The 26,397-nt window shown below is 53.3% G+C and overlaps 1 protein-coding gene across 2 annotated transcripts; it reads left to right on the plus strand.

Annotated features, from left to right (window-relative positions):
* The first annotated feature begins 575 nt into the window (after window positions 1-575).
* On the plus strand, window positions 576-18,728 carry ABCD4 (ATP binding cassette subfamily D member 4). Of its 2 annotated transcripts, XM_075531399.1 has the most exons (19): window positions 576-688; window positions 7,696-7,814; window positions 7,967-8,094; window positions 8,602-8,741; window positions 9,830-9,946; window positions 10,250-10,375; window positions 11,144-11,194; window positions 12,892-12,986; window positions 13,248-13,369; window positions 13,468-13,559; window positions 13,703-13,792; window positions 14,334-14,539; window positions 14,695-14,786; window positions 15,216-15,252; window positions 15,807-15,856; window positions 16,259-16,311; window positions 16,871-16,947; window positions 18,011-18,126; window positions 18,222-18,728. In XM_075531399.1, the coding sequence occupies exons 1-19, from the start codon at window positions 651-653 to the stop codon at window positions 18,288-18,290; spliced, it is 1,818 nt and encodes a 605-aa protein (XP_075387514.1). In that variant the 5' UTR covers window positions 576-650; the 3' UTR covers window positions 18,291-18,728. The 2 variants fall into 2 exon arrangements, with proteins under 2 accessions (XP_075387514.1, XP_075387515.1); XM_075531400.1 differs by lacking the exons at window positions 576-688; window positions 7,967-8,094; window positions 8,602-8,741 and having other exon boundaries at window positions 7,700-7,814.
* The last annotated feature ends 7,669 nt before the right edge of the window (window positions 18,729-26,397 follow it).

Below are 26,397 nucleotides of genomic sequence, written 5' to 3' on the forward strand. Positions count from 1 at the left end.
ACACGGTGATGAGGGAGGGCATCTCTGAGCAGACAGCACTTGAGCTTATGCGGAGAACGAGCCAGACAAGTTGTAGACAAGTGGAGTGGTTGCAACGGGAAAATCCAGATGTAAAGACCCTCCGGCAGAAATAAAATATAACCTTAAGGAAAGAGAAAGAAGGCGAGCGTAACTGTAGCAATGTGGACGACGGGGTGGGATGGTGGCGGGGCACTCGCTGATCCACGCACGCCGTTGGAAAGTTTGGAGCTCAGATGTCATATCAGCCTAGTGAGCAGTTTTAAGTAGAAGAGTGATTTATGTCTTTCAAAGATCCTTAGGAACCTTTGAGAGAGCGTACTCTCTCCAAAGTCTAAAATACTAGTTATAAAAATCCCTGCTTGAAATTCCTGGCTACCTCGCCTCCAATGAGAACCCCGGTAGCTCCATCGGCAGGCGCTCTAGCCGGCTGGCTGACCGATGACAGGCAGCACTCGTTGGTTCCCTTAAAGAAGCCAGCGCTTCCGGAAGCGCCCCCCACCCGCCGGTCCCGCGGCCTTCCTCTCTATCCGCCGGCGTCTCTGTGGTGCCGGGGCCCCGCCCCTCGCGTCCCGCGCGCGCTCTGTGCACTCCGCCGGCCCGGGGCTGCGCTGTCAGCCGGCTCGTGGGTCATGGCTGTCCCGGCGGCGGCGCCCGGGGCGGGAGCGAGGTGAGCGGGTCGGCGCGGGAACGGAGGGGAGGGCCGGGCCGCGGACACCCTCCTCGGGGCTCCGTGGAGAGGGCGCTCCAGCCCTCTCCAGTCCCCCGCTTCAGTGGCCGCTGAGCGCGGAGCCCCGAGGGGCGCCCACCGCGCGGCGAGGCCGCTGGCACCGGCACTGACCCTCGACCCCGCCGTACCCCCTCCCGGTGCGGGCTGTGTGGGGTCCGCTCTCGGGACTTCTCGGTTCTTGGCCCGTTGTGGGAGTCAGCGCAGGGTCTCGTGTGTGTCTTCTCTTCCCACCTTCCTTCGTTCTCCATTCCATTTCTCCCTCCTCGTCAGCCACCCACCGAGGTGCCTACAAATGACTGTCTTGAAAGTTCGCAGGAACCTTGGTGGTGGCGGTGTGGTTCCGCATTGGGCCGCCAACTGCAAGGTCAGCAGTTTGAGACCACTAGCCGCTCTGCGGGAGAAACGGGGCTTTCTTCTGGGGTGGGAAAAGAGGTACAGTCTCGGACATTCGGAGGAGCCCTTTCGCCCTGACCTGTTAGGGTGGGTTTGGGTTTGCATCAACAAGATGGCAGTGCGTGCTTTTTTTGGTTTAAAGGCTGTGAGTGTAGTACCATGAAAAAAAAAATACATTTTGTGGTTAAATGCCTTCGAGCCGATACTAACCCCTAGGAAAAGGAAGTGTAGGAGTGCCCATCGGGTTACCGAAAACCTTTCGCAGGAGGTCCCAAGTGGAGACCTAGAGAGAGTTGCTTTAAGTTGGAATGAAGTTTGATTATCAGCGTCCTGGGTGCAATGGCCAGATTATTCCCGCCCCCCCCCCCCCCGTGGAACCTCTGGGAGGGTTAGAATGCCAGCCTTGGGGCACCACCCTAGCCAATGTGGGTTTGAATTCTTATACATAACAATATACTGTGAATTTTTTAAAATCTCGTTTATTCCTCCTTTGTTAAGGATAACCCTTTTCCCCGTTAAGTCTGTTCTTACTCATGCCGACCCCACTTGTTACCTAGTAGAATTGCTCCGGAGGGTTTTCTCATGACTGTAATCTCGAGGGGCAGGTTGTCAGGCCTTTCTCCAGTGGTGCCACGGGGTGAGATCAAACCACCAAGTTTAGATAATAGTGAGCACATACCATTATTGTCTTGAAACTTGTACCGTAAATATGCTGCTACAGGCAAATCTCATTTTAAACTTCTGACCTGCTGCCACCTACATAACCCCCTGAAATCAATAAAATCCTTCCTCATTCCCCTAATGGTGGACGCCTAGATGGCTTCCATTTCCTCACCACCACCACCACCTCCATCTGGCACTTTTCTCTCTGTGGAAAGGGATGAATTTTTCTGTGTGATCCATCCTCTGGTGGAGCCCCCAGTGTGTAGTGTGGGTCAGTGGTTCAAACCCACCATCCGCTTGCTCCCTGGGAGAAAGTTGAAGCAGTCCGCTTCCAGAAGGATTTGCAGCCGCGGAAACCTATGTTGCAGTTCCACTCCTAGGGCCACTGTGAGTCGGCACTGACTTCATAGCAGTAGTTTGTTGGTTTTTTTTGGGGGGGGTTTAGATTTTGGGTATAATGGGTCATACCTAATTTTGGTAGGTGGTTCTCAGGAATAGCCAGACCGGTTTAACACGTCCCACCAGTGGTGTAGAAAGGCTATTTCCTCATACCACCCCAAAACGTGGTGCCATTTGTTTTTAAATTTAAAAAACATCAATCTGATGGGTATAATAAGGTGGTGCCCAGTGTGAGTTGGAATTGACTCTGTGGCAGTGGATTTGATTTTTTTCTTTCTTAGTTCTTTGGGCTTTCCTATTTTAGTTGCATGCTTATATATCATTTTCTCTTTTTTTGTGGACTTCCTGTCATGTGATTTAACTGGAGTTCCTTTTATTGTCCATATGTTAACCTCTTGTTGCTTTTTAAAATATTTTATTAGGGGCTCATACAACTCTTATCACAATCCATACACATACATACATCAATTGTATAAAGCACATCCGTACATTCTTTGCCTTCATCATTTTCAAAGTATTTGCTCTCCACTTAAGCCCTTTGCATCAGGTCCTCTTTTTTTTTTCCCCTCCTTCCCCACTCCCCCCTCCCTCATGAGCCCTTGATAATTTATAGATTGTTATTTTGTCATATCTTGCCCTATCCGGAGTCTCCCTTCACCCCTTTCTCTGCCGTCCATCTCCCAGGGAGGAGGTCACATGTGGATCCTTGTAATCGGTTCCCCCTTTCCAACCCACTCACCCTCTATTCTCCCAGTATCGCCCCTCACAGCCCTGGTCCTGAAGGTATAATCCACCCTGGATTCCCTGTGCCTCCAGCTCCCATATGCACCAGTGTACAACCTCTGCCCTATCCAGTCTTGCAAGGTAGAATTTGGATCATGGTAGTTGGGGGGAGGAAGCATCCAGGATCTGGGGGAAAGCTGTGTTCTTCATCGGTACTATATCGCACCCTGACTGACCCATCTCCTCTCATAAACCCCTCTATGAGGGGATCTCCAGTGGCCGACACTTGGGCCTTGGGTCTCCACTCTGCACTTCCCCCTTCATTCACTATGGTATATATATATATATATATATATTTTTTTTTTTTGCATGATGCCTTATACCTGGTCCCTTTGGCACCTCGTGACCGCACAGGCTGGTGTGCTTCTTCCATGTGGGCTTTATTGCTTCTGAGCTAGAGGGCTGCTTGTTCACCTTCAAGCCTTTAAGACCCCAGACACTATCTCTTTTGATAACCGGGCACCATCAGCTTTCTTCACCACATTTGCTTATGCACCCATTTGTCTTCGGCGATCATATCATGGAGGTGTGCAGCCAGTTATATGGCTTTTTGTTCTTTGATGCCTGATAACTGATCCCTCTTGTTGCTTTTGCAAAGTACCTTTCCCAAGTCTTAAATTAATCTATGGCATTGGAGTAAACAAACATTTACTTCTGATTTAGCCAATTTCATGCACCCCCACCCCCAGCCCCTTATAATGTGTAGGTCTCGGCTCCTATGTGAGACATCCCTCACCATTTCAACACCATTCAAAAAGGAAATGAGAGTGAAAACCCAAACTTGTTGCCCTAGAGCTGAGTCCAACTCCTGGTAACCCCACGTGTCCCAGAGGGTCCCTCAACTGCAGCGCAGTCGCTCCAAACCACTCACATTTCCCAGAGCCCTGAACACCAAAGTTTTGAATCCACTTGGTGTTTTAAAAGTTTGTGTAGTGGACTGCAAAGTGACACAACCACAGAGGAGACCACGGTGGAGAACTTCCTGAAAATATTAGAACTAGAGTTACCGTAATGATCCAGCCATCCCACTACCCGGATTATCCAAGGGGGCTAAGCCCGTAGGAAATGGAATTCGAAGACCCCAAGTAGTAGGAAATAAGAGCTGTGACATGAGTAGAAATATACATACCTATGTTCATCCCTCTAGGAGCCTGTGTCCATAAGGGGCTACCCATTGGGCCGCTAACCGCATGGCCAGCACTTTAAAACCACCAGCTGCTCTGAGGGAGAAAAATCCGATTTTCGAGTCCCGTGAAAATGTACAGACTCCGAAACCCACCAAGGCAGTTCTAGCCCATCCTGTAGGGTCGCTGTGAGTCAAATCAGCTTGATGGCAGTGAGTTTGGTGGAGTTGGTTAACGTCCCTCCCCACTTTATCCATTCTAGCCAAACTATGGAAACAACCTAACGTGCCCAACAGCATAAAGCATGGTGCTTATACACACTAGAATACTAGACTGCTTGAAGGAATCATGATGAAGCATCTGAGAGCACAGATGAGCCTGGCAGGTGTTACACTGAGAGAGAGGAGCCAATCGCCAAAGGACAGATATAGATGAGCCCAGGACTATGAGATCAGGAAGAGGTTCGCCCACAGAAGGAGACATTCTTTGATGGGTATAATCATTCACAGATGAATCAACAAACAAAACTGGTGTCTAGAAGGGGTTTCAAGAAGTTTGTGGGCAAACTTAATTTTAAAAGATCTGTGGAATTTGGGAGGGAGGGCCCCCTCTGGGAGGGGGCCCTCCCCCTCAAACTCACAATGGAATTTTAATCTGCCACACAGAGAAATGAAGTCCTGGTACGTGTGATGTGCGTGAACCTTGAAGACAGTGTATGCAAAGTGACAGATGTCAGGCACAAAAAGACAAGTCCTGTATGATCCCACTTACACGAAGCAGCTACAGTAGATAGGTGCATAGAGACAGGTGTTTATTAATGCTGACCAGAGACTGCAGGGAGGAGAGGACAGGCGTCATCACTGACCCCATACCGAGTTTGTCTGTGGTCGGATGAAGCTTGTGGAAATGAATCATGGTAGTAGTACAACCTGGTGAATAATGTTGCAGAATTGTATGGTTAAAATGGCAAACTCTCTCTATACATTTGATCACAGTGAAGTAAAATAAGATATCAGTTCTGTTGGTAACTAGAGAAGCTGTACAGTGTAGCTGTAGAGAGCAGACTGCATTATGTACAAGCCTTAACTCGATGGTGGTAGGGCAAGTTTGCCTATGTCCTCATCCGTAAGTAAACATCTGGTCTACATCTCTGAGGATCGTGAGGATTAAATGAGTTAATACATGTGAAGCACCTAGAACAGGACTGGTACATGAGTTGCTGGGTCGTGGTGTGCACAACCGAATGAAGCACTGCCTGGGCCTGCGCCACCCTCACCATGGTGCGCCCTTGGTTGGAGCCACTGTGTCAATTGGTCCCCTTGAGGGCCTCCCTACTGTACCGAGCATGATGGCCTTCTCCCAGGACTGGTCTCTTCTGATCACATGCCCAAGGCACGTGAGATGCAGTCACATCTCCCTCACTTATAAGGAGCCTTCCGCTTGTATCTCTTCCATGACACATCTTTTCTTCTGGTCGTCCGTCCATGGTACTTTCAGTATTCTTCACCAGACCAGGATTCAGATGCACCGCCTCACGGAAGCCTTCCTTACATACTATGGAAGGAGTTTTATAAGTGCTGGCAAGTATTGGGAGTAAGGTGTCCTTTCTTGGTCACGTGCCTGTATAAGCACAGGCCTATGTTCCTGTCTCTCAGTTCCATGGCTCTTGTTGTTCCTGCATTAATACTACCCTTCGTCATTACTCTGTCCCTACCCGATGACTTGTCGTACTCTCCCTTCCTTATTCCGGAAAACCACCCTAAACTCTTGAGGCATCTTTGAGAAGTCCTGCTAGGCTTTTGATCGGCATTCCATTGCCTATCTCAATGACTACTGCTGAACTAGGAGTCCAGGTGGCATACTGCCTATGTGTTGGCTTCCTACAGGGAGCCCTGGTGGTGCCGTGTCTACACTTAGGGGTGCTAACTGCAAGGTCAGCAGTTCGAGACCACCAGCCGTTCCTCGGGAGAAAGATGGGGCTCTGCACTCCCATAAAGAGTTAGCATCTTGGAAACTTACAGGGGTAGTTCTTCTCTGTCCTAGAGGGTCGCTAGGAGTCGGCATCCCCTCCATAGCAATGAGTTTGGGAATGGTTTGGTTTGTTAGAGTGGAATTGTTTGTAATAGTGAATCATGCCATTTCTGCCTATTTAAGTCGTCTTTCCTAAAAGTGAATTCTTGGGTGTGACGGAGCTTTCCTATACTTTTCTGACTTTGGATAATACCATCTCATTGTCCATATTTCCAGTTGGTAATGCCCAGCGTGTTGTTAGTTGCTGTCTGGCAGAAGAACACTGTTGATCCTGTCTGTTAATCTGTCTCTAGAAACATTGTCTAACACCGCTGTCCTTCCCAACAGCTTCCTTGGTTTGCTTGCATGTACTATGTCATGCAAGATCAAATCATCTGCAAGTCATGGTTTCATCTTCTCCCTTTTAATGCTGGTGATGGTTAGGGTTGCGGTGCCAGCCTGGTTTTGTTTCTCTAGAGAACCTCAGTTAACACACTGTTCCTGCCGCTTTCTCTTGTTCTAGCCCAGTGGTTCTCAACCTTCCTAATGCCATGACCCTTTATTACAGTCTTTCATGTTGTGGTGACCCCCCCCAACCATAAAATTATTATTATTTTAAATCATTTTATTGGGGGCTCACACAACTCTTATCACCATCCATCCATCCATTGTGTCAAGCACATTTGTACATTTTTTGCCATTATCATTCTCAAAACATTTGCTTTCTACTTGAGCCCTTGGTATCAGCTCCTCATTTTTCCCCTCCCTCCCCACTCCCCTCTCTCCCATAAGCCCTTGATAATTTATAAATTATTATTATTTTGTCATATCTTACACTGTCTGATGTCTCCCTTCACCCACTTTTCTGTTGTCCGACCCCCAGGGAGGAGGTTATATGTAGATCCTTGTATTCGGTTTCCCCCTTTCTACCCCACCTTCCCTCCACCCTCCAGTATCGCCTTTCTCACCACTGGCCCTGAAGGGATCATCTATCCTGGATTCCTTATGTTTCCCGTTCCTATCTTTACCAGTGTACATCCTCTGGTCTAGCTGGATTTGTAAAGTAGAATTAGGATCATGATGAGGGGGGCGGGAATTTAACAATTAGAAGAAAATTATATGTTTCATTGTTGCTACACTGCATGCTGACTGGCTCAGCTTCTCCCCACTTGTTGCTACTTCATAACGAATTTTGCTACTGTTATGAATCGGGTGGCCCCTGTAAAAGGGTCGTTTGACCTCCCCAAAGGGGCCGCAACCCACAGGTTGAGAACCGCTGCTCTAGCCAGGCAAGCTCTTAAAACCTTTGCTCCAGAGTGCTTCTTTCCCCTGGTTGTGCACTATAGAAAGGTACAGCTAAAGTCTCATTGACCTGTTTGAGGCTGTCAGTCAGTAACCCTTCTAGCCTTTATCAACTTAAAGAACCTTCTATGCTCGGTCAATTCCCAGCCGACCGCCTATAGCATTAAGAAACCATCAGGGGCCTGGCCTCCAACAGAGCAACGTGAACAAGCCTGCCCAGTGCTCTCCGGCTCACCTGCTTCCGGGGACTTCCCTCTTCTGTTTCTCCTTCAGGCCCAGGTTAGGACTGCACTTCCTCCAGCGGTTCCTGCAGATACAGAAGGTTTTGTTTCCCTCTTGGTCATCCCAGAATGCCTTGATGTTCCTGACCCTCCTCTCTGTGGCCCTGCTGGGTGAGTGAGTGATGCAGGGGAGGAGCAGCCCTGGTTTGGGAGTCCCTGCCCTTCTCTTGGGGGGCAGGGGCTAGTGAGGCAGGGACCCAGACCTCTTGTTCTTACTCCTCATCACTGCTTTCTGACTCCTCCACTGCCGCCGCTGCCACCAGAACAACTGGTGATCTACCAGGTTGGCTTGGTCCCCAGCCAGTACTACCAGGTCCTTGGGACCAAAGATGCCGACGGGTTTCGGAGCCTGACATTCTTGGCAGTCGTGCTCATTGTCCTCAACTCCACGGTAAGGTCTCCCTGTCTCCCTTCCTCTTGAGAGGAAGGCCGGTGGGACAGAGCCATAGGGCTCCTCCTGCCCGTGTAGTTGTCTGTGTCCTGGCCAGGCCAAGAGCTTAGGCTGTTGCCCTGATGCCTAGCATAGGTACCTGGCGAGGGTGCATGAAGAGGCTCTTACCCCCATACTTTGGGTCAGACTGTGATAGGCCATTGGACTTGTATGTGCAGACCCCGCTCCAGGCCTTGGGGGTGGGAGTTGTGGGGGAACAGAATCCATGCCCGGCCTCGGGCAGTTCTCAGGGGAGACCGAGAAAGAATTCAGGAAGGGGCTAAAGGACTGAACACAGGAGTGAATGAGGAAGGCAAAGCCCTGGAGCTGGCACATTCAACAAGCCAAGTACTGACTGGATAGAGAACTCCACTCTGGAGGAGGGGTGGGAGGGGAACTGGTGGCAGAAGCTGCCTGTGAGCCAAGGCCTGCAGGAAGCAATCTCCAACCACGCCCCCTACTGCGCAGCTCAAGAGCTTTGACCAGTTCATCTGCAATCTGCTCTATGTGAGCTGGAGGAAGGACCTTACCGAGTACCTGCATCGCCTCTACTTCCGGGGCCGTGTGTACTACACCCTCAACGTGCTGCGAGATGACATCGATAACCCGTAGGCATCAGCCCTCCCCACCCCTCTCCAGTCCATGGGTCCCCCACCTGGCTTCTCAAGCACATGGCCATCGAGTCGATGCCGACTCAAAATGACCCATAGGGCAGGAGAAGAAGACCTCATCTTTCTCCCTCAGAGCCGCTGGTGGTTTTGAACTGCTCTCCTTAAGGCTAGCAGCCCAAGCATAACCACTCTGCCCCTAGGGCTGAGCCCTAGAGAACCTGGTGGCGGGCCCCATGGAGATTACTGGGAGTTGGAAAGCAGGGGCCAGGGCTTGGGGACAGCTTCCTGTTGCCCACTTGGTGTCCTGGGCTTGGACTTGCTTCCTCTGAAGGAAGTCTCCGTGCCAGAAGCACCAGCACACCGCTGCTGGGATTCTCAGTCCTGTCTGGATTCAGTCTCAGGTTCCAGTCCCCATGCTGTCACCTCCCGGTTTGTAGCACTCACGTTCACTAAGCCCCAGCTTCCCCCTCTGTACCATGGGGTGACAGTCCTTTCTCAGAGGATGGAGTCAGCGCCCAGTGCAGTGCCTGGCACATAGGAGGTGTTACAGCTGAGCAAACGGAGGCCCAGAGGCTACACGTGACTTACCCAGCATCACATCCTGCACGAGGAATAGGAGTTCATGTAGCTCAGGGGGTGACATGGAACATGTGAGGTCTACCCTTCACCCTCCCAGCAAACCTTTCCCCTGGCCAGGCTGCTGCCTTGGTCTCATGACCCCACCTCCTAGTGCAGTGGTTCTCAACCCTCCTCATGCATGACCCTTTCAGACAGTTCCTCATGTTGTGGTGACCCCCAACCATAAATTTATTTTTGTTGCTACTTCAGCACTGTAATTTTGCTACTGTTATGAATCATAATATAATATCTGATATGCAGGATGTAGCAGGCAACCCCTGTGAAAGGGTCGTTCAGCCCTCAAAGGGGTTGTAACCTACAGGCTGAGAACTGCTGTCCTAAAGCTTCTTGGGATTAGTCTTTGTCTAGCACCATCTTCCGGAGGGCGTGACTAGATAAGAGGTTATGTGATGCAGTCTCCTTGTTCCCAGCCCTCCACCCTGATTCCCCCATGTCCTTATCTCCAGGGACCAGCGCATCAGCCAGGACGTGGAACGGTTCTGCCGGCAGCTCAGCACCATGGCCGGGCAGCTGATCATCTCTCCCTTTACTCTCGGCTACTATACCTACCAGTGCTTCCAGAGGTGATTCCTCCCTCTTCCCCTCCCCCACCAGCCTGGTCATCGGCTCACAGGTTGGGCTGAGTCAGCTCTCAGGTCAGAGTCCAGGAGATGCTCCCTGCCCCTCTTGCCCTCTCCACCCCAGGAAGTCTGCACGACTTGCACATTCGGGCCCCTTCCCTGCCTTTGGCCCCATAGCGTTTATCACAAGAGCTTGGTGCGCTGATGGCTTAGAGCAGGTGCCAGATGTCCCCACTCGGGAGGCCCACAGACATGGGACAAGCTGCATGGGAGGACGCAGGAATGAGTTCTCTCTCTGGTTGGTAGCACCGGCTGGCTCGGGCCTGTAAGCATCTTTGGGTACTTCCTCCTGGGGACCACGGTGAACAGAACTCTGATGGGCCCCATTGTGGCGAAGCTGGTGCAGCAGGAGAAGCTGGAGGGAGATTTCAGGTGCGCCTCTCGCTCGAGCTTTTGTGCGGGCCTTTGACAAAGGGGGGACCTGGGTGGCATCGCGGTTACTCATTGGAATGCTAACTGCAAGGTCATCAGTGTGAAAACACCAGCCACTTCTCGGGAGAAAGACAGGGCTGTCTGCTCCCGGAAAGAGTCACAGTCTCAAAACCCCACAGGGGCACTTCTGCCCTGTCCTCCAGGGTCATCGAGTCAGCATCAGCTGGGTGGCAGTGAGTTTGGCCTTGGTTTGGCAGCAAAGGGAGTGGGAGTGGAGAACAAACTGGCATCACCCTGTTGATCCTGGGTGAGGTCCTGGCCCTCTCTAAGTGTGGTGTCTTCATCTCGAAAATGGGGCGGTGCTGTGCCTCCTGAGCCAATGATGGCGCGGATCTGTGAGATGATACATGAGAAGCTTTGAGAACAGTGTCTGCTTGGCTCTTGTCCTCACCCCTCATCAACTTGACATGCTCCGGATCCAACCACCCTGGGTCGGGCCAGTGTGGTCCTGGAAGGCCTGCTCCGTGCTGCCTGTCCATTTCCAGGCCTGGCCCTGAGTGGACAAGGTGCCGCTGTGGGATATGGCACCCCCTCCTTGGGGAAAGGTGGGGTCAGGACCTACCTCTGGAGTTTATGCTGCCCCCCCCCAGGCCATGTGATGCTTCCACCCCTATCCCCCATGGGACCATGACAGCTGCGGTTTTGAGGTGGTGCCTGGTCCCTCTCTGTGTCCTCTGGTCATCAGCATGCTCCCTTTGGTCTGTCCAGGTTCAAGCACATGCAGATCCGGGTGAACGCAGAGCCTGCTGCTTTCTACAGGTAGGTCAGCCGGTGCCCATGGACAGGACATTGGCCACTGCCCACCCACCACCACCACAGCCACCAGGCTTTGTCCCCAAGCTGAGGGCCGAGTGCTCTTACACATGCGTGACCCTCCCCCTGTACCTCATTCCAACCTTGTCTGCTTACCCTAGTCCAAAGGTTGGTTCTGAAGCTGTTTCTGGGGGAAGGTGGGCTTATGTGCCGACCTCCTCAGACAGCTGGTGGTGTTCGTCCTAGTGGCTGACTGAGAGGGGCCCTGAACTTGTTGAAAGAATGACGTGAGTGGAAGCCCCATCAGCTTCCTGAGGTCTGGGAGGCTCTCCCTCAGCCTGTCTGCCCAATTACCTTCTGTCCTGCTCCCCTCAGCTCTGTCTGGGTGAGCCGTGTGGCCTATGCCAGTGGTGCTGGGAAATCCCTTCCCTACCTCCGGGGGAGTGAGTCCCTGACAGTGGGGGCCTCTGGGATCAGTTCTGGTCTAAGCTATGAAGCCACTCCTTGGATCACATGTGTGGATCCAAGAGCTCGGGGACTTTTGCTGTCCCATCAGTCTCTGCTGCAGTTTGCAGCTGCCACCGCTTGGGGGCACCAAAACACCAGGATGGGCAGGGCTTGGTGTATGGTGTCTGCAGTCTTGGCTCAGAAAGCCTGTGGGACCAGCAGATTCATGCCCTGCGATCCTGGTAGGTTTTTCTGCTGCCTCTGTGCCGTCTGTAAAATCTGACAGCCTCTTAAGTGACGCTCCCTCCTGCCTCTGCTTTTTCTGTGGAGAATTTCTGCCGCCCTTGAAGCCCCAAGCCATTTCCCCTGAGGGAGCTTTCCAGGCTCACTTGATGGGCAGACCTGTCTGGCATAGAACTTCCCATACTGCCGGAGAATGCAGTGCGCCTGCCTGACCCTGTCAGGAGGCTGTCTCAACCTCCCCACTCCTAGCTAACAGAACCCAGAGTCTCGGGGCTACAAACAACTCCCCTGCCTGGCTCTATCCAGAAAGGTGGAGGTGGGAGTCAACCTGGTGCCTCCGAAGAAAGGCCTGGTGATCTGTTTCCCCAAAATCAGCATCGAAAACCCTGACACACTAGGGGTCTCTGTGAGGGACGCACTCCTCAGTAAGCACAGAGCCTGGCACGAGGAACTGCTCACTCTGTGCACACTCATTGAACCACGGTGGGCCCTTTGTGTGCCTGGCATTTCATATTGCAGAACTCTAGCACTTAATCTGCCACCTTGCCGGGCATCCCTGAGTGGCACAGACGGTTCGGTGCTTGACCACTGGCCAGAGGACCTCAGAGACTAGCCAGGTGATCTGTGCCCATAAGGTCACAGCTGTAAATGCTTCTGCCCATGTACCGTGACCATGAGTCAGAATCCACTCAATGGCAACCACTAACGGCCCACTGCGTGGCTGTCAGCAGCTCCAGTTTGCAGATGAGAAAAGGGAGATGCAGAGGATGAAGTAGCCTGTTCGTGCCCCACAGCTAGTCACTGGCCAGAGCCTCGGGGTTAGCCCCGGCTGCCTGAGTGCCCGTTCTTTTGCACACAGGACGCTGAGACGCAGGCAACAGTGAATGCGTGCTAGCCAGAAAGAGGCTCAGGCAAAGGTCCTTGGCGGGCCATGGTACCTAAAGGAGAAGGTGCTGAGGTGCCAGGGGTTCCCCTGGCCTGGCTAAGGCTCTGTCCACCGCCTGTCTTGGCAGAGCAGGGCACGTGGAGCACATGAGGACGGACCGCAGGCTGCAGAGACTCCTGCAGACTCAGAGGGAGCTGATGTCCAAGGAGCTCTGGCTGTACAGTAGGTGGAGGGAGCCTGGGAGCCAGGAGATGGGTCGGTCCCCTTCCCACCTCTCATCTTCTACTTCCTCTCACTTCTGAGGTGTTTTCCCTCCGGAGGCACCAGGGGAGCCACTGCCTTTGCTGTGAGAGTTCTCCGGAGAATGAGGACCCAGGGACAAGCTGCCCGCCCACCCAGCTTCTTGCTCCCCACCCCAGGAGCTCTGTCCCCTGCAGAAGCCCCCAGCCGCCCAGGTCTCTTGACTCAGCCTGTCTTCTGCAGTTGGCATCAACACCTTTGACTATCTGGGCAGCATCCTGAGCTACGTTGTCATTGCAATCCCTATTTTCAGCGGGTTCTATGGAGACCTGAACCCCACGGAGCTTAGTGCCCTGGTCAGCAAGGTGAGGCACCCTCCTGGGGCCCCTCAGGCCTGCCCCCTCCCCCCTGTGGCCCAGTGTCCAGCGCTGAGGCCAGTGATGACTGCTCTCGTCCCGTCCAGAATGCCTTTGTGTGCATTTACCTCATCAGCTGCTTTAGCCGCCTCATCGACCTCTCCACCACGCTCTCAGATGTGGCTGGCTACACGCACAGGTGAGCCGGGGGAAGCCTGGAGTGATAGAGGGCACAGCATGCCATTCCCTAGTGGGCATCAGACAGGACCCAGGGCATGGTCTTCGCCTGCCACCCGCACCCCCCCACCCCAGATCCTGTCTTAGGAGTTAATTCTGGCCCAGGATTGGGGAGCTGCAGGAGACCCTGCTGGATATGTCCCTGAAGTCGCAGGACTCTGAAGACCTGGATGAGAGCAAGTGGGACTCAGACAGGTGAGCACGGGCTGCCAGGGAAGGGAGGGCGATAGTGGAGAGGGTCCATCTGCCATCACCCGGTAGCCCTAGAGCCCCTCCCCGCTGTCCCAGCCGGTGGCAGAACTGGGAGGATTGACTGAAAGAAAACTCATCTCATGGGAACCCATTGTGAGAGCCGACAGTCCATGCTGCCGGCCCAGCATCCATTGTGCTCTTGTGCGTCCTCCTCCAGCTGGCGGAAGCCTTCTGCTGGACGCAGATACTGAAACAGAAGTCTGGGGAATGACCTTCTATGCCTCTCTTCTTCCTCCTCCTCCTCCTCTCCTCCCTGGCCCTCTGGGCAGGTTACTGAGCACCTGACTCAACACGGGGTTTCCTCATCGGCCAGATAAGAATGTTTCTAGGAAGCACTGGTGCTGTGGGGAACTAGCACCAGTCACGAGCAGGCTCTGCCCCGCCTGTACCTCCATCCAGCAGTGGGCCCCCCAGGGGGAAGCCCCTGCCCTGGACATTCCCATGCTCCTGCTCTCCCTGACGCCGGCCCCTTCTCTGACCCCAGGGCCCCAGGGTGGCCAGCAGAGCCAGCAGACACAGCGTTTATTCTGGAGCGGGTCTCCATCTGTGTCCCCTCCTCGGACAAGCCCCTCATCAAGGACCTGGGCCTGAAGATCTCCGATGGCCAGAGCCTGCTCATCACAGGCAACACGGGCACCGGCAAGACGTCCTTGTTGCGCATGCTGGGCGGCCTCTGGGCGAGCACACGAGGTGGGAGCTGACCCTGCCCCCATGACCGGGGAGGCCTGGGCTAGGGTTCAGTCCTGCCCTTTTTTGTGGGGGCGAGGGGGTGAGGAGGTAGAGGGAAGAGGCAGGGCAGGGCCATTCTGGGTGAGCTCAGGGTGGACGGTTCTGTGAACCCACAGGCTCTGTGCAGATGCTGGCAGACTTCGGGCCCCACGGGGTGCTGTTTCTGCCCCAGAAGCCCTTCTTCACCGATGGGACCCTTCGTGAGCAGGTCAGCCAGGTTTGGGGTCCCTACCTTCCCCATCCTCTCACAGCAGGCCCTCTGGCTGTGTGGTTACTAGCAGGTCTCAGACGCTAGGGACTGTGGGCAAAGAATGGGGTGAAAATGCCCGTGCCTGAGACCACCCTGTGTGAAGAACATCTCTTTCAGCCCCAGTAGACCTGAGCCACACCTGGGGCTGCAGGCCAGATCCCATCTGTTTGCTAAGCACTAGGCTGAATCCTAGGGACCCTTTCCCCTCAGATTCTTCTGAAGGTTTTAGTTACCCTGTCTCTGCCAGCCCCAGCCTCTCCCATGGCCTCTGACCAGGTGTTTCCTACTGCCTCCTGGCAGTTCAGGGGTGTTTCTGGAGAAAGGTGAGCTTAGGTGCTGACCTCCTCCCACGTTCCTCGTAGGCCAGCATGGTTTCTCTTTTCTCAGGTGATTTATCCCCTGAAGGAGATCTACCCAGACTCAGGTGAGCTTGGGGCCCCTTGGGTCATGCCCTCCCAGCTCAGTTGTCTCCACTCTGCCTGACCATGGCCCCACGTGTGTCTTTGGAAGGGACCCTGGTGGCGTAGTGGTTACACATTGGGCTATTGACCACAAGGTCAGCAGTTTGAAACCACCAGCCCCTCCATGGGAGCAAAGTGAGGCTCTCTAATCCTGTAAAGAGTTAAAGTCCCAGAAACTCACAAGGGCAGGTCAACTCTGACCTATAGGGTTGCTATGAGTCAGAATTTTGACTCGATGGCAGTGAGTTTGGTGTGGTTTTCTGCCAGTTACTGGCTTCCGGTTGGGTCCATCCATCCCCCAACTGTCCACTCTTGTGGGGCCTGTCCCTTTCCTTCGTCTCCCTGTGCTGCCCTTCCTTGAGCAAAAACACCCATTGGACACAGAAAGGTGATGCTTTCTTCCTGCCTCATCTGGCCTCCCCTTCTATGGCCCTGGTCAGCCACCATGATGGCCATAAGTGTGTAAATGGCTAGCTGGAAGGAGCTGGTTGCAGAAGAAGCTGCCTGTGCTTTGCAGGTTCTACCGACGATGAACGGATCCTGCGGTTCTTGGAGTTGGCTGGCCTGGTAAGTGGAAGCAGAGACCCTGCCCTCCAGAGCCCACTTGGCGTCCATGTTTCTTTCACTTCCCTTCGCAGGGTGGGCACTAGGAGAGCCCTGCTCTGCCGTCTGAGCCCAGGACGAGAAGTTTGAGCCTGGGGCAGGGGTGCAGGAGCTAAGTGGGAACTCCAGGGCACAAGCGGTGGGGCTGTTGGCAGATACAGGTTGTGGGCGCACTCTCTAAGGAACCTGAAGACAACAGCAAAGCTGACCCCATCAGTCTGCATTTATTGTCACTTTGCTCTTGCATTCCCAAACAGCACAAGTCATAGGATACTCCCTGCTGCTCATGACCGGTGGGGCGGGGAGCCTCTGGGTGGCCGGAAGCAGGGCCCTTGTCTGGACACTGTGCCTCTGGGTCTGTTACAGCCCAGCTTGGTGACCAGGACAGGGGGCCTGGACGAGCAGGTCGATTGGAACTGGTAAGGAGTTGGGGTGTGCGTGAGGCAGCCTCTGACAAAGGCAGTGGATCTTGGGGACCCACCTGCCCACAGGAGTCGAGGTGACGCCTGACCCCAAAGGTCAGCAGTGTGGATGGCCCGTTGAAGGAGTGCCGTATGCCATAGGTTCCCAAACTCACTTGGCCTGCAGCCTTCTTTTCAAGGGAACAAATCACTCAGCATCCCCTTGGCAATGAGCATCGCTTGTGCGCTAGCCTGTAATCCAGGCTAAAGCTTTTGCAGTTCCTCCCTGCCCCCCATTATTCCAGGGCCTGCCAGTGGGTGGGGGCACCCACTCTGGGAAACACAGCTTCTGCCCTCAGGAGCAGGGTGTTGGTCTTCCCTGTGGGCAGTGGGCCGAGGGTAACAGCAGAGTGACTGTCCATTTGCAGAGAAGCTCTTGGCCAGACTCCATCTAGACAGGCCCAAGCGCGGGCCGGTCTCAAATGCTCATGGTCTTTCTCAGACCGTCACCTGTCCCTTCAGAGCCTCAGCCCAGCAGGGCGGAGCTTCCAGCATCCCTCTCACCCCACTCCCTCAGGTATGACGTTCTGTCTCCAGGAGAGATGCAGCGACTCTCCTTCGCCCGGCTCTTCTACCTGCAGCCCAGGTTCGCAGGTGAGGCCTGCGCTGCAGGTGCAATGCACTCGCTCACCGACACAGCAGTGGGAGTTCGAGCACACATCGAGCTTTGAGCAAGGTGTATGGGGTGGAGGGTACACCCAGTTGTGACTCCCTGTGTTAGTCTGGGTACTTTAGAGAAGCAAATCCACAGAAACTCATATGGATTAGAGAGTTTTTATAAAACGTAAGTGCACATCAAGAAAACATCCCAACCCACTGCTGCCCAAGCCCACAAATCCAGCATTAACCCATATGTCCGACACCAAACCACAAAGTCCTCCTCCATCTCACAAAGCACACACAATGATGCCAACTGCTGGAGGAAAGCTCAGTCAGTGAATGTGTAAGCATCTTAGCACTAGCAGGGAGGGGTCTCCACATGGCTGCTCCAGTACCCAGGGCTGCATCGGGGTAGGTCCATGTGGCTTCTCCTCAGGGATGTCTTGCAGGAAGTGAGCCTGGCCATTTGAAGCAGGGAACTGGCTAAGGCAGCTGTACCCTGGTCTGACCATCAGAAAGCAAGAGACCCGAGAACAAGAAAGGCAAGGCTCACCGAGCCATTTATCTTTCTGCCCTTCAATTGATCCCACATGTGTTTATCGGCCAGGTTGACACAACAAACCTTAACTATCTCACTCCCTATCTCTCTGCACCCTGCCTGAGAGGACCTCAGCCCTTCCCTGCATGGCACCTAGTAAAGGCTAACTTTCTCACCAGGGGCAGTGGTGCTGGGTGCTTCTAGACATGCCAATAGGTTCTGTGTGTAATGTCCCCACCGTTGCAGCAGCTGGGGCCAGGCAGCCAGCTCAAAGAGCCATGGTTTTATACCCAGCAGACTCTGCCCCAAGGTGGAGAGGTACCAGGCAGAGAGGTGACCAGGATGGATCTTTCCAAAGGCCGACATCCTTGGGGAAGCTGACTTGGTGGGCGGAGTGGTCTCAAGAAGTGGCCGGAGCCTCTCTGGCAGCTGAGAGGTTCCTGGAGGTGCCCAGCCCCAGCGCCCACGTGTCTGGAGGAGAAGCTGAGGACTTTGAATTCTTCTGGGTTCTTCCCTCAGTGCTTGACGAAGCCACCAGCGCCCTGACGGAGGAGGTGGAGAGTGAACTGTACCGCACGTGCCAGCAGCTGGGGATGACATGCATCAGCGTGGGCCATCGGCGCAGCCTGGAAAAGGTACCCCTGCCTGCGAAGAGGCCCCTCAATGGGAGGAGGGGGCAAGAGGAGGGCATGAGGGCAGTCTGGCATCTGAGTGCTGGTGTCTCTGGCAGTTTCATTCCTGGGTTCTGAGACTCCACGGAGAAGGCAGGTGGGAGCTGACCAGAATCAAAGGAGAATGAAGTCCAGAAGGAAGTGGCCGCTGACACAGAGCCATGCTCAGGAGCCGGCAGTCCCCGGGAAAGAGCAGGACTGCCCGGGGGAGGAGCCAGCTCAGGCTCCCTCTCAGGCTCTATGGGGGTGCAGGCCACAGTGGGCTCCTCCAGGTGTGGGCTCCCTGGAGCCTCCGGCTTCCCCGGGGCTCCTCCAGCTGCCTCGCCAGCCCCGCTGGGGACCCCAAGGGACAATTACTTACCAGTTACCTCAGATGGTGTTTTCTAAAGAGAAACTGCCATGCATGGGGTCTACGGTGATGACGAATCAGAGTGGAAACACTATTGGAGTCAAGAGATCGTGGAATCTTTGCCTCTTGAATCAGTTAAATTTGTAACCAGACTTTTTAGTTTTGATTAACTAACCATTTACATTTTTAATTTTTTTAAAAAGAAATTTAAAACGAAAAAAATACTTTTGCTTACAGTTTTTCCTTTCTGTCTTCTCCATGATAGAATCTTTAGTTTTTAATTGCATCTCCAGGCTTGCATGTAAGAGCTGGGAGGGAAGGGAGCAGCCCGCACCACTCCTCTGGAGCCTCTGCTCACAGTTCCACTTCTCTCTGCAGCTCCCATCGCCCCTTGGCCAGCCGAGTGCCCGAGCCACTAGTGCCTCTGAGACCCCTTCTGGTTTTCTTACCCTAACTCCCGATGAAAATGAGCACCCTCTCCCTTAGCCAGCTAAAATAGAAATGGAATTTTAAAAAATATATCCACATTAGGTAATAACTTCGACAAAACCCAGGAAGCTCAAAAGCATGGAGAGTTACTGGGCTCTAGACCAGTGCTCCCCAAAGTCCCGCTGTCTGCATGCCACCTTCCTGACGCGGCAGGTGTGCATACTGCTTATAAGGCTAACTGCTACACGTTTTCTTTAAAGCAACTCACTTCAAGCTTTTAAGTGTATTTTTCAAATAAGTTCTACCCTTGACGTACACAGAAAATCACCGTAAAACTACCCAGACATGTTATCCCTGTGGCCCTCCCTCATCACTCTGAAAAGTGGGGGCGCTGGGATAGCACAGGAGCAATCTGTCATTGTTTCCTCAAGTTTCGGCTCACCAGATCCACCCCACATCGTAAAAGCGGGAGGTCTTGGAGCCCTGCTGGAGTTCTGTGATTCTAGCATGTCCTAGAGGAGGACGGCAAGGCAGTGGAAAGAAGGCGGCCCTGACACAATGGGCTGGCACAGTGGCTGCAGCAATGGGCTCAAACACGGACGGTGCCGAGGATGGCGCAGGACCAGGCAGTGTTTCCTTCCGTTGTCCATAAGGTCACTGACTAGATGACACCTAACAACGGCAGCGTTCACCCAAACAAATCCAAAGCCATGAGAGACTCTTGGGAAACTTTGCCAAAGGATTCTTGAGGTCATGGGGGATTCAAGTGCATGCTTCAAGACAAGACTTGGTGAAGCCCTGCTGTTGCCCTCCAGTTTACCTCTCCTTCCCCTCGTCCCCTTCCCCTGGCTCCCCTTCTCCCCAGACCCTCTTCCCTGAATCCGTTTGTCTCTTCAGTTGACAAAAGCTATTCGAGATAGAGCAAGCTGTAGCCCAAAGAGCAAGCATCATCCGCTGCCTCATCCCCACCCCTTTGCTCCTCAGCATGCCCTGGAGGATACTCAAGTCTGTGCTGTGGAAAAGACGGGGGGGGCCACCCTTCAAAAATGATAGCCAAACCAGCTGGGGTGGTTAGGAACAGGGTGACAGTTCTCTAGAGTCTGACCTCAAGACCACTTTCCCCATGCTATCCGTAATTCCATGGATCACACAGCCTGGGGTCGCGGCTCTCCAGCACCTCGGGCAAACCACAGGCCACAGCGGTAAGCCAATAACCTTTATTCTTGATTTTGGTGGCGGGTCACCTCACCACTCACACACAGATTCTGCAAAGCAGTACATATAAACACTCATGCTTCATCCTGAGCTTTTGTCTCAATGCCATTGGGATGTCAAGGTGTCAAGGTGGTCAGAGTCCTAGGCTGGTGGAGATCACTTGGCGCAGTGGTTCTCAACCGTTCCAACGCCACACCCTTTAATACAGTTCCTTATGTTGTGGTGACCCCCCCCACCATAAAATTATTTTTGTTGCTACTTCATCACTGTCATTTTGCAACTGTTATGAATCAGGCGACCCCTGTGAAAGGGGCGTTCGACTCCCCAAAGGGATCTCGACCCACAGGTTGAGAACCACTGGCTTGAAGAGTGTGTTAGGCCAGGTTCTCTAGAGAAGCAAAACCAGTAACAGCTGTAAGTGTATGAAGAAAGAGATTTATATTGAGAAATGGTTTACACAGTTGAAGAAGCAGGTGAATCCAGTCTGGTTCAAGTCAGGCATCTCCTGACTTGCATAGCCCTGGGAGCTGATGGACAGGAGGAAGGAGGAGGGGGCGGCCACAAACTGGTGGATGCAGAGGTAAATGAATCTGAGCTTGGCCGAATGAATCCATTGTTAGTAGTCTTCTGACAGCTCCTGGGATCAGCAGGTGACAACAGGAGCTGGAGGAACCAGACACAGGACCCAGCTCCACCAGAATCCCAAGAGAGCTCTGTTCTATGTGTCTCATACAAAAAGCCACACCCTTAGGGAGGTGTCAGCAGGCTGTTCCACCCTCACCCCAGTCCATCTAGTTGATAAAGACTCCAACCATGACAGAGAATGTGGCATCAAAGTTTTGTAAGTGCTCTTGGGCACCATTTCACCTAATGGTGATGCTGTTTCCATTCCCCGGATAATAGGCTTTCCTTTTACAATGTTTATTTGTTTTTAATTCTACTGTCATATAGTAAGCATCTAAAATATGCTGGGCACTATCAGGGAACTGAGGTCAGAAATTCCTTGGGAAAGTGCAGGTCCTCAATGGGAAGTGGATGGTGGCTTCTTCAGACCCATGAAGAAGGAGCCTCCTGTGGAGGACGTGCGCACTCGTGAGCACACACCCCAGCACCCTGTGGCAGGCTGCAGCCTCCACACTTCAGTGGCACCTCAAACAGGTGCTTTCACGCCTCAGAAAATAAACGGGAATCAGATTGATTTTTTTTCTTCACTGCCACCAAGTTGATGCTTGGTGGCTTGGTGTCAGTGCCTATAGGACAGGGTAGAACTGCCTCTGTGAGTTTCCAAGCAAAAAGCCCTGTCTTTCCCCCTCCGAGCAGCTGGTGATTTCAAACTTCAGACCTTGTGAGTCACAGCCCATTTCCTTACCACCAGGCCACCAAGGCTCCCAGAGATGGATTAGCTATTGAATATTGTACATAGTACCAGCACACTGCTCTGTGCTTACTTCCCACAAATTGGCCCTGCGGCATTAGAAAAGTCTGTACTCCTTCGAGCTTGGTCCCAGCAGTGTTCTGGGAGATGACAGAAAGATCACCTCGACTTGTACAACCCGGCAGAGAAGACCGGCATCTTCCAGAGGGAAGCCCTAAGGGCAGTGTCCACGAAGATCCTGGCATCCCAAGTCTCTGAGTGCGCTGCCAGCCCCTCAACCTCACCGAGGGCCAGCTGCTGCCAGTGTCTTGGCATGGCCACCCTTTCCTGTCCCTGTGTGGAACCTTGACCACTGTCCTTGCTGCAGCATCCCTGCATGAGAAGACTGGCAGGGCAGATGTGTGGGTGCCGTCTGAGGACCCAGGAACATGCTCAAAGATTAAACACCTCAGCCCAAGTGCCGTGGAAGGTCAAGTTGCCTTATATGTCCTCAATGTCCTTTATACTTGAGATATTTGCAATGTGAGGTTTTTACTTGTGTGATTAATGTGAATTCTGTCTCCGTTGTAGGGCTGCTTTGCCCTGCACCTTCATTCAGTGCCTTGCCCCACTGCCTGATGACACATGTTATAAGCTGCCAACCACATGTGCAGCATAGAATGGCTCCCCAGGGTTTTCGAGCAAGCCACCAAGACCCGTCTTCTGGCCTATCTCTGCTTGGGTTCACCTGCCAGGCTTCCAGGGAGTGGTTGAGGAATTAGCTGTTGACACCAGGGATTCCAGGCACATATCGAAAGTCAAAACCCAAGTACACTACCATCAAACTGCTTCTGGCTCCTCGCGACCACGTAAGACAGAGGAGAGCTGTCCCCTGGGCTGCCCAGGTTGTACCCCTCTGTGGTAGCAGCAAGTCTCATCCCAGCCTAGCACACAGCCCACAGAGCAGATGCACAATTGGTGTGTAAGTACTGAAGCAATGGGTGGACCAGAGGCACAACACTGACTCCTTTGTCCATTCAGCAGTATTGCATGTCAGGGCCTGGGATGGTTCTGGAGTTGAGAAGATAACACTTCCTGCCCTCTGAGCAATCAGATTTGGGGGTGGTGGTGGTGGTGGTGGTGGTGGTGGTGGTGGTGGGTGGTGATGGGTGGTGGTGGGTGGTGATGGGTGGTGATGGGATGGAAGCTAGCTGCCATCAACTCGATTCTCACCCATGTCACCCGTGTGTGCATCAGGACAGCATGTCAGGGCCTGGGATGGTTCTGGAGTTGAGAAGATAACACTTCCTGCCCTCTGAGCAATCAGACTTGGGGGGGGGGATGTGTGTGTGTGTGTGTGTGTGTGTGTGTTGGGATGGAAGCTAGCTGCCATCAACTCGATTCTCACCCATGTCACCTGTGTGTGCGTCAGGACAGAACTGCACTCCACAGGATTCCCAGTGGCTGACGTTCTGCCGGTAGATTGCCCGGCCTTTCTTTCACAGCACCTCTGGGCGGACTCACACCTCCACCTTCTCAATCAGCAGCAAGTGTGTTCACCACTCAGACCACCCTCGGACTCCATGTGGGGTAAGGTGTACTTGTCAACAAAATGCCACAGATCTGGAAACTGACATATGGGGGCATGTCCCAAAACTACAGTAACTGGAAGGCCTGACAGAGGGGCCCTGAAATTCTTTTCCTGGGATGCTGGCAGTGGGCAGGGGGAGGGAAGGGCATTTCTAGACCAGGATCTTCCTGGCCAAGCTCTTGGATCTCCCATCACCAGCGAGAGCCAGACTCCCATGCCCCACCCCTCAGGTGCTAGGTCCAGGAGGACTGCCACAGAGTCCAGTCTGAGGCACACGGGACAGCCCAGCCAGCTACCGGCCACTCCCCATTGATGCTGGGCAGCTCTTCGGAGAGGGAGTTCTGTGTCAGAGCCAATTTGAAACAATCTTATAAGATCTCTTGAGCCAAAGGCTCAAAAACAATCTAAGCAGTCTCCACTTGCTGCACTCCCTCAACTTGTCATTCCGTCCTGCACATCATCAAGCCACGGGTCACTGCTGCGTGCAGGCAATTTCATGTGGGCCCCTCTCATCGCTGCCCATGATCTTCGCTCCCTCCTCTGTGAAAGGCTTAGCGTCGGTGTGTCTGACACGGTTACAGTGACGGCTCATTTCCCTGTCAACTTGGCAGCAGTGCCCAGCTGTTTGGTCCAACACCAGTCCAGTCGTCGCTATGGAAGTATTTGCCAGTGATTAGAATTTATAATCAGCTGACCTGTAGCCACTCAGGTACCGTCAGTACTGTGGGGGCTTGTCAGCCAAGCGGGTGGAGCACTGACGAGCAGAAACAGGTTTCCTGCAAGGGAAGGATTGCATCTGCCCACACCACATCTTGGATGCGCCAGTCCCCATCACAAGCATGTGAGCCAGTTCCTCAACATTAATCAATCTCTTGCTTCCTTCCCCCCTCCCGTTTGTCGTTCTCTCTCTGGATAGCCCCTTAGTTCAGGTCTGGGTCTCTGGAGCACCCTGGTCCCATCAAAGCTGCAGATGTGTGGTCGGTTCAGAAGGATGGGAGCACCAGCTGGAGCGCTGGGGGTGTAGTGGATGTACAAGTTGGGCTGCTAGCCACAGAGCCGGCAGTTCAAATCCCCCAGCTGCTTGGAGGGAGCTAGATGAGACTTCCTGTTAAGATTTACATCCGTGCTTCCCAAAGCAGGTGATGCTGAGAGACTGCCCTATGTGTGTGTGCGGGGGTGTTGCTGCAAAAGCGATACATGCACTTTGCCCTGGATTATGGGCTGTAGCAAAAATGTTTTTAATTGCCAGGGGGATTGCTTAATATTTGGGGTTTTTTTTTTCTGAAAAGGGTATGGTAGGCCAAAGAAGTTGGGAAACATTGATTTATAGTCTCAGAAACTCACAGGGGCAGGTCTATGCTGTCCTATAGGGTCACTATGAGTCAGAATCAACTTGATGGCAGCAAGTTTAGGTTAAGTACCAGAGAGAAAAGTAAATGTCATTATTGTGTGGGGCTGGGAAAGGGACATAGGTCACAACTTAGGGGCATTTAAATTAGAGGTGGACCCAAAGTTACAGTGACAACTGCTACTGAAGGGTAATGCCCATTAGAGGGAGGTAGACCACTAGCCCTGTTCTAGAAAGGCAAACCGAGTTATTTTGAGTGGAAATGACCCAGTTGGCTCACTTTGTACACACACACACACACACACACACACACACACACCATCCTCACCCATGGAGGATTCCCAGACCCCTCCCCTGCTGTTTTTACATCAATTTTATTCTTACTTGTATCTTTACAGAAAATGACACAGAAATCACAGCTTAAGAATACCTAGGCGTTATTACAGTTAATCTGTATTTCCAACCCCTCCATAGCAAGTTTCTTTCTTCCGGCTTTATGTACACTATTTACATACTTGGGGCTACCATCTGACCCTTCCAACCCACGGGCAGCACAGACAAGAACCGAGGGGAACGTCCCTTGAACAGAATGAAGAAATCAACGTTTGATTCAGAAATCAAATTTCAACTCACTGTCCCAAGCCTTTCTTTTAAGAGGTCTTCCCTGAAACGATGGGGGAGCGTGGTCTTGTGCCTGGCCTGGACATTGGGGACTGTCATTTCCATGACAAGTTTGAGTGGGGAGGGACAAGCCATCGGTGCCCAGAGGTCCTTCCATCGCCAGACAGTGCCTGAGTCCAACATGGCTAAGCCGTCTATCTTACTCTAACAGACACGCATCATGGCATGCACCTGGCATGACGCTGTGTGTGTGTGTGTGTGTGTGTGTATGTGTGTGTGTGTGTGTGTAAGAGAGAAGGAGCAGGTGCGCATGCACACAGTGTACTCTGCTTGCTTTCCACTTCCTGCAGGCCACCTGGCTTGCTCTCCTTCCAGCGTTCTCCTACAGCCTTATGATGAATATTTTTAACCGCAGCCCAACACCAGGCGCGGTCTCCCTGGGACAGCCCAGAGTGCACTGGGGCATGGCTTTAAGCTTCCTAGATGGTCATCGAACCACTAGATTGGGTTGCTCTGCAGCGGCACATGCAAAGCCATCCTTTGCAGGGAGTGCTAGGGGAAGGGTTCTTGCACAGCAAGGCGGGGGCCACATCAGAGTCTGGACACTTTGAGGCCACAGACAGACACAGGGCCACAGACCCCTGAGGAGAAGCCTGGGGCTCCCCACCGGGGCAGTGAGCCACCAAGGCCTTATGAGAGGGGCCCCTGGGCAGGCCCAGGGCCTGGGCTCCTACTGGTACTAGGCTTTGATGCCACATGTATAGTTGGCAACTGTGGGCAGAGTGGCCATGCCAGGACATGAGGCTGAGGGGGACCAAGTCTGGGAAGGGGTGGAGCAGAAGTCGTGCCCTGGTCGCCAAGAAGAGGGATCCGCCTGAGGACAGAAGCAGCCTTTTGCTGAGACCTGGGTGCTGTGTCTCAGTCAGCGCCCCAGTGAGGCAGGCAGTGCATTTGGGGCCAGGTGCATGGGTGGGCAGAACCCACAGGGTTGAGGGATGCAGAGCAGGGCTCTTTAGACAAGAAACCATTAAGGGCTGGATTTGGACAGTGAGAGGTGTGGAAGGGTTGACTTGCCAGGGGCTTGAAGGGGTTAGGGTTAAGCAGCAAGAAGGCTCCGGGGATGAAAGAGTGTCAGAGAGGTCAGGACTCCGTGAGAGATTTCCACAAGGTCCAAAGCCTCTGCCAGCACTCAGCTGTGCCTGGAGTCACCCAAGGGATTATGGGAGGCGTGTGGGGCTTGGGGAGGGCGGCTGAGGCTGGGAGAACTCCCTGCACTCCCGCTGGAGACAAGCAGAGTCCGGGGCCACTGGGCCTGAGTGGCCCTTGAC

The sequence above is a fragment of the Tenrec ecaudatus genome, chromosome 14 (assembly GCF_050624435.1).
Source record: "Tenrec ecaudatus isolate mTenEca1 chromosome 14, mTenEca1.hap1, whole genome shotgun sequence".
In the NCBI taxonomy this organism is placed as follows: Eukaryota; Metazoa; Chordata; class Mammalia; order Afrosoricida; family Tenrecidae; genus Tenrec; species Tenrec ecaudatus.